The sequence below is a fragment of the Callorhinus ursinus genome, unplaced genomic scaffold, assembly GCF_003265705.2.
Source record: "Callorhinus ursinus isolate GAN/ISIS: 27379988/994484 unplaced genomic scaffold, GSC_fseal_2.0 scaffold12, whole genome shotgun sequence".
Taxonomy (NCBI): domain Eukaryota; kingdom Metazoa; phylum Chordata; class Mammalia; order Carnivora; family Otariidae; genus Callorhinus; species Callorhinus ursinus.
The window spans coordinates 3,729,804-3,744,639 of record NW_027397074.1 but is presented as its reverse complement, the minus strand read 5'-3'; the positions used below and the strand labels follow the sequence as shown (position 1 = coordinate 3,744,639).

At 39.4% G+C, this 14,836-nt stretch overlaps 1 protein-coding gene across 21 annotated transcripts in view; it reads right to left on the bottom strand.

Moving 5' to 3' along the window:
- The window catches only part of SRPK2 (SRSF protein kinase 2), a 246,250-nt gene that overhangs the window by 31,654 nt on the left and 199,760 nt on the right, over positions 1–14,836 (bottom strand). For all 21 annotated transcript variants that reach the window (XM_073898682.1, XM_025872746.2, XM_073898690.1 and 18 more), the window contains 4 exons: positions 9,977–10,085; positions 9,192–9,279; positions 8,909–8,996; positions 5,878–5,984 (listed from right to left, as the gene is read on the bottom strand). In XM_073898682.1, the coding sequence (XP_073754783.1) occupies positions 5,878–5,984; positions 8,909–8,996; positions 9,192–9,279; positions 9,977–10,085 (392 nt within the window). The remainder of the gene's footprint in view (positions 1–5,877; positions 5,985–8,908; positions 8,997–9,191; positions 9,280–9,976; positions 10,086–14,836) is intronic.

Genomic DNA, 14,836 nt, shown 5'->3' with positions numbered 1-14,836 from the left:
CTATAACCTGCTTCTGACAATTCTGACAATTAAACTGAACAGAGAAGTGTGGGAATCCCAGGTCAATGGAAGGGGGCAAGAACTGGATGCGCACACACACAAAAGTTTCAGTGGACACTGTCCTTGTCTGCTTTGACATGAAACAGGCTTCTGCTCCGTGTTCTGACTCGGACTACTGAGAATTCATGAGAAAACCCTGCAGCCGTGTTCTTCTGAACACAGTCAGGAGGAAAGAGAAGGCCTCCGTGCCCTGCACGTAGAGGGCACCGCAGAGCGCTGAGCTGGGCAAAGGGGCTTACCACATTTCTGAGTCGAGGACCCAACCTTCTGAAGAGAAGAATTCCAAGTTAGGACAGAACCATATGTGTGACGACAATGAATATAAAAAATGTTTACCAACTTAATCTTCTATCACTGATTCCTGGCTCAGTGATCATGAATTCACTGACAACTAGGAACAGTGACATAAATGAAATGGTAAATAGATACTCAGTGCAGACAAAAACATTCAGTGCTAACAGGCGACTCAGCCTGCCCAAGCAGGGCCAGGCTCTTCGTCTGCCCCACAGAAGCGGGCTGTGGAAAAGCACTGCATTTTACAAGCCCCCTCAGCACACATTACCAATTACAAATCACTTAGTAAATAGCATTTAATGGCTATCCTTTCAAACAATCTAGTTACCAGCTCTACTATAAGGCAAAGAAAACCATCTACCACCAACAGACCCACAAATGCACACTTTTCACAAACACATGCTATAACCTAAATGCTCCCAGATCTTTCCATGTAGACAATGCACAGGACCTTGCAGTTTAGAGCATGGGTTCTGGAATTATACCACCTGAATTCAAACCATCAGGTTAAAAAGTGGGTGTCAAAGAGCATTGTAAATGCTAGTGACAATCAGAGTTATAGAAAAGAGTAATAAGAATTTAAAAATCCAGAGCTACAAGCTGCAACTGCTGGTTTTTCCAGTACTGTAGCAAAGTCACCAAACTCACGGCCCTGCCCTTCCCAAGAAGGCCATTTCCTTACGGCTTCCTGTAAAGGGCAATGAATTGAACCATAAAGTTTTAAAAAGTAAAATACCCTTTCAATATATAAGCAAGTCAAAGCCACGTTTAAAGAAGAGCAGGAGCGTCTGAAGAAGCCCTACCTTTCATGCACCACAAATAAACACGGCCAACACTATCATCCTGTTTCTTCTTCTGGATTTAGAAGTAAGAGCAAGACATGAAACAGACCTCACTAAAGCTGATTTAAAAAGAAGAAATGAAAGCTGGGGGGTGAACAGACCAACATAAGACTCCACACCTGAGCCAGAGAAGCGGTCTAGGAAAGTCAGAGGCTGCACACGGCATCCCAGACACCACCAGCATGGGTCTTCTTCGACCCAGCACAAGGTCACCAGGACTATAGGAGGACAGCTAAGAAATGACCAAAGGACTGAGAACAGTGTATGGGAAACCCTGAAAAGACAGATAATTCAATTATGTCATTACTTTTAAAATACAAACGAGCAGTAATGTTGGTCCACGAGCCCATCAAATCAGAGAAAGTGAGCCATTTTACAGAATAAAAAGAGGAACGTATACTTCTTTCATTTTAGAAAAGACAACACATCAAAAACATTCTTTGACCACCCCCAGCAAAAAGGAAGCTCCAAAGACACATAGGATTCACACACAACTCGTAACTCCAAGAGCTCACAACGCAGGTGGGGAGACACACCGGCTACTTCACGCTGGTCACCACACTGGATGCTCTGTCATCAGTCCCTCCATGTTAATCTCCACAAATGACCTACTACCATCCCAATTTTACAAATGAGAAAACAGGCTCACAGAGGTGACATCATTGGATCAGGGTCACAAAACAGTAAGTGCCAAAGGTATAATATGAAGTGAAGCCTGTTGGCAAGGCACCTACCCCCTATTCCAGTGGTTTTCCACCGGAGGGAATTCTGCCTCCTCAGGGACATCTGACAAAGTTTAGAGACCTTTAAAATAGTCACAACTGGGGTGGTGGTGGCTGATACAAGCATCTAGTTGGTTGAGGCTGGGAATGCTGTTGAACACCCTACAATACACAAGATAGGTCCCCACAACAAAGAATTTTCCAGACCAAAATGTCAATAGTGCCAGGACTGTGAAACTGGGGCGTATATAGTAAGAAGCTACAATCATCAGGAAAGGCCCAAATGGAGGCTGCAGGCAGACCGAGGAGGGAAGAAAGAGCATTCTTAACTGGGGTAGTGTGGGAAGGCTTCGTCAGGGAAACAGGATTTTGGTTGAGTCTTTCAAAGCATGGGTAGAAAAGAAAGGGTGGTATTATCGTCAGCCTAAGACAAAAGAAATGATCAAAGATGTGCAGCTAAAAAATGGTCAGATGAGTACTTTCTCTAAAATACCTACAAAATGAAACTAGTAAAAATTTATGAATAAAAAATCAGGTAAATCTGCATGTATTTATAAATGCTTGGGCATCTTTGACCACTCATAAGAGACTGGTAACTTGGTTGACTCTGGGAGAGAAACTGGGTACCTGAAGGACCTAACATTTCAGAACACTTAACGTGCATTACCTATTTAAAAGATTAATGGCGAAACACTGACCTGCCAGGAAATAAAAGCTGAATCGGGGTTTGCAAGGGGAAATACAGGCTGATACCAGATGGGTGAAAACCTTAAACACGTTCATAGGAAGAACAGTGATTTAACTTTTATTGGACATTAGGCCAAGTATGATTCTAAAGGTATCATATGCTACTTGGCAAAATGCTAAAGGTAAGCACTCCAGAACCAGATGCTCTGGGTATGAATGCCCCTTCCACAGCTTACTACTACTTTAAGTCACTTCTTGGCTGGAGGCAAGTTACTTAAACTCTCCACACTTCCATTCCTCTTCCATAAAATGGAAGGGTAAAAATACCTATTTCATAGAGTTACTGTGAAGATTCAATGGATTAAAATTTGCAAAGTACTGACAGCGACGCCTGGCACATACTAAGTAGCACTGAATAAAAATCTATAATCATCAATAGTAGCATCCCTTTATGTGTAACAATAATCAGCAAGGAAAGTATCTTTATTATTCCCATTTTACTCATGATGAAATTGTAGCTTAAGGAGGTTAAGGAACTTACCCTAAGTTCCTCGCTAGAGAAGGGTACATCTGACACCAAAACCCAAGCTTGTTCTCACCCCACATGTAGCTTCCTGAAAGCAAATATTAACCTTCAGACAACAGGCACTGGAAAGCCACTAAAAGTTTCTAAATGAAGCAAAGTTTTGTTTCGGAAGGTAACTGCCAATGGAAAGGAGAAAAAATTGGCACAGGGAAACAGAGTAGGATGAGCAGGACTCTGGAAGAAAAGGCAGAAGCCCATGAAAAGGTACTGGCTGGAGGCGATAAAGGGTCTGAACTAAGGGCGGTGGTGCTGGAAACGGAAAGATCAGGAATAGAAGGCAGGGCACAGGAGGGACGGTGGCTAGGTGATTAGTGAGGCACACCAAGAGACCAACGATAGGGGACTGGAACCGGGTCGGCCACACCTGACTTCGAAGGAAAGGGAGGCCACACAGTGACAGACTCTGAGAGAGCTGGTCGACCTTGTCTGTTCTGGGAAGCACTGAAACTGTGAGGTCTATTAATAAAGGATCTTCCCTCTATTACTTAGGAGTCAAAAACAGTGAATCCACAGGCTGAATCCAAGGGAATGAAGGGAATTTCAGGTGATACAGATTACTAACTGGGATAGACAACAATTTCCTACTTTGAAAGTTACAAGTTTAGGGAAAGAAATCCAAAATCCATATTTTTCTTAAATAAAATTAAAGGTGGGTCACACTAAAAGCAAAAATTCTAAATATTGCCTGCAATAACTAAGTACAGAAAATGAAAATTTCACCTTGAAATTTTTCTAGACCAATAAAGCACTGTAAGAGTTCTCAGTCCCCAAACCACAGTGTGTGTGAATTACGCACTCATTAAAATCATTTGTTCATTCAGCAAGGACCCATGAAAATTCCATTAAACTCCAAGAATTTCATTTTTAGATTTACAGACACTTTCATTTGCTGAGAAAGCCTACATTTTATTTCTGTGTTCTGGAACACAAAATAAATATCAATGGCTCATCTGCGAAGTCACCTCCTTTCACGGCCCAGCCTGAGCTGTGCGGTGGTCAGTCACCTATGGCAACCACAGACATCTTTCAAAGTACAGGATTCCAGGGGATGACAGACCTACGTGAAATACACACGAGCTGGAGTTTTTCAAATTATTTGCTTTTTGTTAGAATATGTAAATCTTTTCAGGATTTATCAGAGATAATTAAGACATTTTTTCAGGGTTTTTTAACAAGATGATTTTTAGAGTTCAGAGTTGCCACTAATAGCTATAAACACCAAAGTGTCATTCAGGGGTCAAAAAACTCCAAATAAGGTTAATCACGACCGTCCCCTCTTCCCCTGCCCACATTAAAGGGAAATTGTTTTTTGGTTTGAGATATTAACCATGTTAAAATAATAAATTAAAATGCTACTATCTAAAATCTGAAAGGGAACAGGTATTATTATTAATCCAAAGCTGACCACAAGTCCGCAAAGGGCATATACATATACCCAGCATAATACTGTGTACGGGAACAATATTTCACTGGATAGGCCAAGGCAAAGTGCCCTTCTCTCTTCAGCCTCTCTTTTCGTGTAACGTCTATAATGTTAGAAGATAAGCTGCCAATTTGCAATGCAAAGAAACAAAGATAAATGATGAACACTCAGGCTGACTAAATAATGCTACCTATGTACAACTCCATAAGCAAAATCTAAGATGCTTTCACAAACCCATGTAAGCTCCAAAATTTTTATAAAATGGGTTTAAAAACCTACTCATATGCATGTATGCAAATACTATCTACAGTTGTTAGGAAGGTTCTCTTGTAGGGACCCATCTCTTGAATTCACAATTTTTTAATTGTGAATCATTCCCTGATTCTTTTCCTATGTGAGAATTGTAAGACCAGGGCCTATATTTCAGGTCTGGAAACCTCCCGAGTAGGTTTAGCTTAAGCTCTGGGCCTAGGGGGCAAGGGATGGACGCCCAATCACCTAATTATGTATTCTGCAGAATTATCCATAGCAATTGTCCATGATATCAGAACATGGTAATTCAGAATAAGTTGTATCTGCAACTTTCCTAATGTAGGCTATAAGGGCAATGAGGAATACAGACTGATGTATTCCATGCAGAAAACTGAATCTGGTAAATTTTCTAATTAGGAGATCTTCCATATGTGTATACTTTCATTCTATCAACACTTGCTGGAACATCATCCCTGAACCAGACCCTAGCTAAAGGTTTTCTTTTGTCAAGGCAACTGAACAGAGTACAAATCTAACACAGTACTCCCTATATAACTTCAACATTCCTCATACTATCTTTCATTTAGCCTCCATCCAAAGATACACAGAAATAGTAAACAAACATTACCTATTTCTTCTGAATTATTTCCTAAGGAACTAAGTGGGACATTTCATAGTAATGATATTAGATAAAACAATTTCTCAGTATGCCATTTTACTTACCTTAAAAAAAGGTCAACACACCAAAAGAAATGCATACTTGAAATTTACATACTGCCCTCTTTGCAAGACAGAATGGCATGTGATTAAATGAAGTTGATTTAACAAGTTCAAAATATTATGCACTGTGATATACATGTATATATTTGCGAAACAGGGATTATATTTATATGTGTGTGTGCATGTGTGTATACGTGTGTGTGTGTGTGTGTGTGTATTTAAGGACAGGAATTTTCGTTAAAAGCTAGCCAATTAGGTACTGGCGGGCGGGGGCTGTCCTCACATCCTCACCTGTCGAATGATACTCTTCACACAACGTACTGGGAGGCCTTGGTAATTGGACTTGATGATCCACTTGAGGAGATGGTGGCCGAGTACTTCGAAGACCATGCAGACATCTGGGACATGGTTAAGGATCATTTGCAGATACATTTCCTGGAGTGATGCAATTACTCAAAGCAGCATCTTTGTGGCACTTGGCAATTTCTTCTTTATAAAATGCAACATCACGGGGTGCCTGGGTGGCACAGTCAGTTAAGTGTCTGACTCTTGGTTTCGGTTCAGGTCATGATCTCAGGGTTTGTGAGATCGAGCCCCACATGGGGCTCCATGCTCAGCATGGAAACTGCTTGGGATTCTTCCTCTCCCTCTCCCTCCCCTTCTGCCCCTCCCCCTGCTTGTGTATACCTGCATGCGTGAAACTCTCTCTCTCTGAAAACAAAAAAAAAACACAAAAACAACAAAAATACTTTAAAATGTTTAAAATGCAATGTCACTACTACCAATAATACCAGAAGTGGTCATGTGCCATTTCTCACCAAAATAAATAGATCTAACATTTACTAAATACTTATATCCTATGTGTTAGTCAATGTATGCCCATCAAACAATGTGCCTACCCCCGCACAGAGGCAAGACCTGGAGGAGCTCTCCGGCGTCACACAGTCCCAAGGTGGCTGGGCCATGACGCAACCCTGCACCTCCCTGCACTCTTGCTCATTTCAACACCCCCTCCCTGATAATCAGCCATAATGAAAGTGAGCAAGGCTGAAACCTCATAAAAACTGATGGCAGGGGGTAGGGGGGGAACGGGACACCCAAAAAACCCTGTCTTAAGTGTCCTCCCTGCCTGCCTAAATTCAAATCCATGAAACACTTTATAAAATAAAAATTTACAAAACACAGTGAAGATATTTAATCTTTTCCTTCAATAGTATCTTTCACTGCAGAACCAGATCAACTTTAATACTCTAAGCAGTTTTCAATAACATATGATCATAATATAAGACATGGCACTTAAGACCCACTTATAATAATGAAATCTTAGGAATCTGGGTGTTTTTTTGTTTGTTTGTTTTTTTAAATAGAAATTCTACTATGACCCACCGAAGTCCATCATACAAATATATTCATGTTATTCATACAGGAAGATTTAAAATGGCTCTGAAACCTCTTGAGAATACATCGTTCATCCCTGGAATCCTACAGATAGGCCATTAAAGCAGGTTAGTTGATTTAATATTTTCTACAATACCTGGATCTGCCAGTCACATTATCATAATAACTGTTGCTTTAAATATTTTTAATGAAAAATTTTTAAATATTTTCTACACTGTTGGAGAGCATTATAGACTTATGCATAATCTAAAGCCAAAAGTTTCTATTTCCCAAATCCTTATTAAAAAAAGGCAAACTAAGGATTAAAGTTAGTAAAAGACATAGAGTCAGAGGCCAAGATTTCTAAATTATGACCTAAGTCTTCTTCAAAGCACTGACCACCTGGACTATAATGGTTTCCTAGCATTTTATTTAATGGTAAAAACAGCCACTGGCATGTGTATATCCAAAACACTCCATTTACCTGTAAGTCAGGTAGTTTCTCCAAAGAAACCCTGCCAGCTACCCCAACAAACTGCCTTACAGAACTGATCCAAGAAGAGGAGCCGCCCTGCCCGCCCATAAACAAACAGACTCTCCTGGAGACCCGGGCAGAGGACCAGCTCTTTCTGTTTATGGAGGTTGGGGAGGAGGGGACCGGCACCTGAGTTACTCGGTTGGTTGAGCATGTGACTCTTGATTTTGGCTCAGGTCATGATCTCAGGGTCATGAGACTGAGCCCTGCATCGGGCCCCGCACTCACTGGGGAGTCTGCTTGAGATTCTCTCTGTCCCCCTCACTCTCAATCTCGCTGAAAAAAAAAAAATAAATAAGGGTGCCTGGGTGGCTTAGTTGGTTAAGCGACTGCCTTCGGCTCAGGTCATGATCCTGGAGTCCCGGGATCGAGTCCCGCATCGGGCTCCCTGCTCGGCGGGGAGTCTGCTTCTCCCTCTGGCCCTCCCCCTTCTCATGCTCTCTCTCTAATAAATAAATAAAATCTTAAATAAATAAATAAATAAATAAATAAATAAATAAATCTTTAAAAAAAGGGGGGGGATGCACTCAGCAACTAGCAAAAACAATCTTGAGGCAAAGGGCAAGATGACACCAGCAGGCACCGGCACTTACTAGTAGCCTCTACTCCAATCTCTAGAGGAAATATAGAACCTCCTTCAGACATAAAGGGTATGAAGGAAGTGCCTCCCCAGGGATTAAGGCTCAGGAGACGCAGAAACAGGGTGCCATTCTAGGATGTGAGCTGGGAGAAGGCTTTGTCCTCAGGCTTCTGGAGCTTGAGCAGGTCAAATACCAAAATGAAGGATTTGTTCCAAACATGGTAAGAAGGCGAAGGCCCTGGCTCTTGACACGCTGATCTTTTGCTCCTTGTGATCTGCAAAGAGGACTGTGGCTCATCTTTCTCTGCTCTCTCGTTACACATATGTAAGGCACTCCCCAGCTTGATGGTGAAGGTAGAGGGGCTGTCTGTAAAGAGCCCAGTGCCTGCACAAGAAGGATGCTTAAGATTCTGTACGACCTCAGAGAGATGACACAAGACACTGAAATGGACTGGCGGGAATTGGGGAATTTTTTGGCATACCATTTTATAACACTCTGTAATGATACTAGAGGCTTTATGTGGACACTGATACAGCACAGCTAACAGAAGTTTAAATAAGCTTGAAATATTTCCATGTTTTTTTAAAGATTTTATTTATTTATTTGACAGAGAGAGACACAGTAAAGAGAAGGAACACAAGCAGGGGGAGTGGGAGAAGCAGGCTTCCCGCGGAGCAGGGAGCCCGATGTGGGGCTCGATCCCAGGACCCTGGGATCGTGACCTGAGCCGAAGGCAGACGCTTAACGACTGAGCCACCCAGGTGCCCCTATTTCCATATTTTAGAACTAAAAAGTCATTAGGAAGCAAAAGAACTGTCAATAAGGATACGTATTCCATTCATGCCTGAAATCTTGAAGTCATCGATTAACTGTACTACCATGTCTTTATTTGGGTCAGTGGGATCACTTTCTCGAACCTATGGAAAAAAAAATTAATTCAAGAACAGAACCATTTAGGACTCAAAGTCATTTCCATTATAACCAGCCAAAAACATTTTAGTAAAAGTGATGTTTTTAAAAATAAAAGATTCAGTATTTGAACTTAAAAATTCCTCTGTAAAATTTTAAGTCATTAATTTTTCTTGCATTATTCACATTTTCATAGTACTTACACATTTGAGCAATTTTATTTCATCCAAGGCTGTCTCTGTATAATGCTGGGCACTTTTTACAACTTTCATTGCAACAAATCTTTTTCCCCTTTAAAAAAAAAAAAGCGTATTTTTAATATTATCAGCAAAAGTGATCATTATAATGAAATCTATTCAATAAATAGGGCCTGGTTAGTACTTGGATGGGAGACCACCTGGGAATAACCTTTCCTTTAAAATAGTACTTTTCCAACTGTGTGGGCACAATTAAGCAAGAGGCTAATGGATCAAAACAATCTTTTTGCTTTGTGTTTGTTTTTACCTAATAAAAATAAGGTGGACTGGAAAAATGTCAGAGTTCATCACAAAGATTAAGGGTAATTCTTATTTTGTAACACTTCTGTTTTAGTACATACACATACACATCATATGTGTATGCGTCCCGGGTAGCAGCGCAGTTTCATACTATGGGGTCGTGACTTTTCTTTAAAAAGTCAGAAACCACTGATTTTAAAGGCCTAAACATGATCATTTTACATATGAACATTTGTCTGACATGGATGAATTACCACAAGAATATATGTCTGATGTAATGCTATTTCAATGAATAAACTTCAGATATAAAAGCAGAAGAAAGTTAATGTAACAGACAAGTGAACTTCAAACTGGGGGGGGGGGGGGGGGGATGTCTAGCCAACAAGGCAGGCCTGTGCTAAGTACAATACATGCACAACCTCAGCCACACCTGATTATAAAGGTTGAACTGGACCAGAAATCAAATGCACAAATGACAAAAGAGCACTTACTGCATATCCCAGCACAGCCAGACAGTTGAGAAGTGTCCCCATCCTAGCTTCCTAATAACATGGTAGCGGCCATTGAAGAGGTCTCCAATTTTCACTGGATGGTAGCCACCTTTTATTAAAAAAAAATTTTTTTTTAATTTCAGAAAAATAGTAATAAAATCTCTTCCTTTGTGTCAGGTTTTTTTTTAAAGATTTTATTTATTTTTAAGTAATCTCTACACCCAACATCGGGCTTGAACTCAAGACCACAAGATCAAGAGTTACATGCTCTGCTGACTGAGCCCACCAGGCGCCCCCTCTAGTCAGGTCTTGATACCATTTAAGAAAGCTCTAAATAATAAAATCAGATCAAAGTATGTTTAATAATATAACATTTTTTCTCAAAAATATCTTTCATCAAGAGAAAAATGTCCTCTGACTTGCTATTAGGCTTTCTATTCATTCTGATTTAACTCAGAAAGACATCAAACCATCCAGTACTCCATAACAATAATTTCAGGCTTATATTTAAGTCTAGGTGTACATAATATGCACATACCGGCTCTTGACCTTTCCACATGTCGGCGTCTTCTCTTTTAAGCAATAAATTCAATGCAAATCTTTTGGGTCAGTAGAACATAACTCAGCAAAATAAAGATGTGTACTCTACCTCATTCTGCATACACCAATAGTTCATGCATAACCAACAAGGAATCATATAATGTACAACAGTTTACCCTCCAACGGAGCTTGCTCCTCTCCCCACACTTCCTCTAGCCTCAAGCCCCTGCTGAGAAACAAGCTGGAGAGAGAGGACACCCTGTTGAGGCAGGGACTTCGAAAGGTACGGGTGCTTTCGTAGATGTCTGGCATAAGAAGACCTTACTCTACATTTGGATATAAAATAAGCAGGCTACAGAGTAGTGTGTAGAATATGATACCATTGGGGCGCCTGGGTGGCTCAGTTGGTTAAGCGACTGCCTTCAGCTCAGGTCATGATCCTGGAGTCCCGGGATCAAGTCCCGCATCGGGCTCCCTGCTCGGCAGGGAGTCTGCTTCTCCCTCTGACCCTCCCCTCTCTTATGTGCTCTCTCTCTCTCTCTCATTCTTTCTCTCAAATAAATAAATAAAATCTTTAAAAAAAAAAAGAATATGATACCATTTTTGTAAAACACACAAGGAAAAATCTAGGGGATAAGATGTTAGCAACAAACATCTCTGCATATAAAATTACTTTTATTCTTTTTTATTTATCTTAGTTTTCTACTAAAAAAACGCTTTCCTACGTTTTATTCTTTTAACATCTGCTTTTTTATTGCAACGTTGTTATCTCTCATTTCTTAAATCTACAGAATTCTTAAAAATCACTCAAAAAAGACTTGGATAGTTCATTCCCACCTAGTGCTCAGAGGCTCAAGGCAGGTACAGAAGTATCCAAGCCACATCTTTTAGTACATCTCAGTATCTTTCAGAGGGCTAGGAATAAACTTCAAGAAATACTATCAATGTTTATGAATATTTAAACTGTTACTCAACTGAATTAGTGAAGCAGGAATTTGACCAGATACTGAGTTTCTAAGATTCTTACTCTCCTACCACTACATCAGTATTTCTCAGATTTTAATAACAAAGTTTTTAACAATATTCTGGGTAAAAAACACAAACTAAAGAATAATAAATTAAGAATACAGCAAATTATTAAATGGATGAATAGGTGGTGACTAAACTCACTGTTTTGCTCATTTCACAATATACACATATGTCAAATCATATTAAGCTTATACAGTACTATATTATTAAATACATCTCAACAAAACTGGAAGAGAAAAAGGCTTATTGCTTACTTAGAAAGTTAAACTAAAATTGAAGGGTGCTCTGAGTTTACAATACAATTTTTGAACCACTAAAATTAACACTGGAAAGGAGGAGGAAAAAACTTGTAATTTTCCAAGTACAAATCAGGGGCACTGTGCTTGGCACTTTCTTTTCTTTCCTTTTTTAAAAGATTTATTTATTTATTTATTTGAGAGAGAGAGCAGGAGCAGGAGGGGCAGAAGGAGAGGGAGAATCTCAAGTAGAGCCTCACTGAGCCTGACTCAGGGCTTGATCTCATGACCCTGAGATCATGACCTGAGCTGAAACCAAGAGTCAGATGCTTAACTGACTGCGCCACCCAGGCGGCCCCAGCACTTTATTTTCAAAACCATGTTCCATGAAAGGAAAGTAAACTACAATATGGTGCAGGTGTTCCACGGTGGGGGTGGGGAGAAGAAGGGAGGAGAAGTCCTTTTGGGAAATTCGAAGTTCAACAAAGCAAAGCAGATTTCTTGACCAAGGGGTTCTAAGAGCCCAATGTCTTAACACACAGTGGGACCTCAAAGAGAAGAGAGCATGCGGCAAATACCAGACATATTTCCTCATGAAATGATTCCTTAAAAAAAAAAAAAAGGCACATTTCACAACACAAAGTATTTAGGAAATGCTGGTGTCTATGTCATTTTTTACAACCACGCCATAAAGCAGGTGGTGTGATTTCTACACTGCTGAAGTGGACACAAGTCTCAGAGACAGTAAGTTAATAGGTTCAGGGCTGGAAACTGGGGCTGACTTCAAAGTCCATGCCCTGTCCACCAGGAAGAAATGTATTTCATTTTTAACAACTGAAGAGCTTAGTAACTGGGGAACACTTGATAGCTTAATTAAAAGCTACTTACTACTTAACTGCATATTATTCCCAACATTAAAGTCTCTAAATTTAAAAATGACTTAATTACGCATAAAGAGAAGAAATTTGTATCATTATGGTATGTTTCAGACTTGGATTCTCCAACAACCAGAGTGTGTACATGAGCAAAAACAGAAGAACACTATATTTCCAATATAATCACTGCATAAGCACAACCACTCCTTTTTCAATAGGACTTTGAAAGTTGAACAAAAGAAATTACTAGTTTAGTCCAGTTATCTCAGGAGCCCACAGATGATCTAAGAATAATGTACCTAGCAGAGGATTAAAAATAATAATAATGATATACCTAAAGGCAGGCCAACTAAAACCAGAGGGGGTAGAGAAGCAATTTTTTGATACAAATATAAAAACAATTAAAAGTACTAAACGCTTATCCTTTTATTTTGAAAATACGACATAATTTCAAACCTATATTCCATATATTCTCCTACCCTAACCCCCAGATCTCCATAGAAAACAAGTCTCTTCTGACCATTTTTCAACTTCTTCCCATAAAAGGGTAAATAATATCCATGCTGCCAGAAGGTAGAACATGACTCCCCATAGCAGACCACACCAACCTGCCCAACACCCACAGAATTAGAGAAAGTGGACACTCCAGTAACTCTCCCAATTAATTCTACAATTCCCTGAGATCAGCTAACAGTTGCACCATAATGACTCCTAGCAGTGGACACTCCATGGCTTACAACACTGTCTAGCACACTGATAACAGTCACAGACTAGATAAGGACATCTCCTTTTGCTGCTTTACCAACAGGCAGTACAGGAATTTATCAACAGTGCTACCCAAAGACCCTGCTCATGGCATGAGGCAGAGTACCAGAAAGATTCAAGCACCTGAGAACTACCATGACTTGGGGTTTAGCTGACACATTTGTACTTCACTATTTTTATTATTTAATATAAAAACCATGTACTTATCACTTAGAAGTTGACCTCTGATTATTAAAAAAAATATTAGATTGGATTACAAATACTAGAGAATAAAAATTGTTAAGTAATTAAGTTCACTCGCTGATTTCTTCTCCAACTCCTATCCCTCCAGCACACTGAAGAAAACTGTAACTAAAGCTCTACTCCAACTATCACGGCTCCAAAGAAGACAATTCTAAAACTATCCTTCTTAGCTGTTCTAAACTTGTTGGCCAAAGATAAAGATGACTCTCTTTTCCTTGCTGAGCCAAAAATAGGGTCAATTTGAGTGAATCAAAAATTCAAAAGTCTATCATACAAAATCATTTGGAAGGATTTTCAGCAAAGTCTTTATTTTCTAATAAAGGTACTATTAAGTATTCATTTCTTTTGTACCAACACTAGTTTCTTAGTCCTCTGATGGGGAGGTTTGTCTCCACAACCACTGAAGGCTATCAAAAGTCTAAAGAAAAACTTGAGAATCACCTCCAACACACAAAGTCTTAAAAAAGGAAGGTGTGGTAAAAAGCAGTTTGTTCACAGAACAATAATGCAGACACATCTGGGATCACTGGGATCATCTGTGTTCCTTTCCTCAAAAGTTAATAGAACAAGCAGATAGAAAAGCAGTAAGGATATGGAAGATTTGAATACACTATCAACCAACTTGATATAACTGACATTTATAGAACACTCTAATCAACAGCAAATATTTTTTTCAAGTACACAGAACATGTACCAACATAAAACATATACTGGGCATAACACAAGTTTCAACGGTTATTAAAAAATTCAAGTCATATAAAGCATGTTCTCAGACCACAATAGAATTAACTTAAAAATGAGTAACAGAAAATACCACAAAATTGGAAAACTAACACACTTCAAAATAACCTATGGGATAAAGAAGTAATCAAAAGGAAATTATAAAGAATTTTACACTAAATGAAATGAAACCTAACCTCAGAATCTCTGAAATGTTGCTAAAACATTAAAACTTAAGAGGAAAATTTAGAGCACTAAATGCCCACATCAGAAAAAAGATCTCAAATCAATAAGCTCAGTTTCCAGCTTAAAAAAACAGAAAAAGAACAAAGGTAACTTCAAGTAAGCAGAAGAAAGAAGAGAATATTACAGCACTGAGCTGTAATCAGTGAAGTAAGAAACATAAAAAAAGAGAGAAATCAGTGAAAACAAAAGCTGGTTCTTCGAGAAAA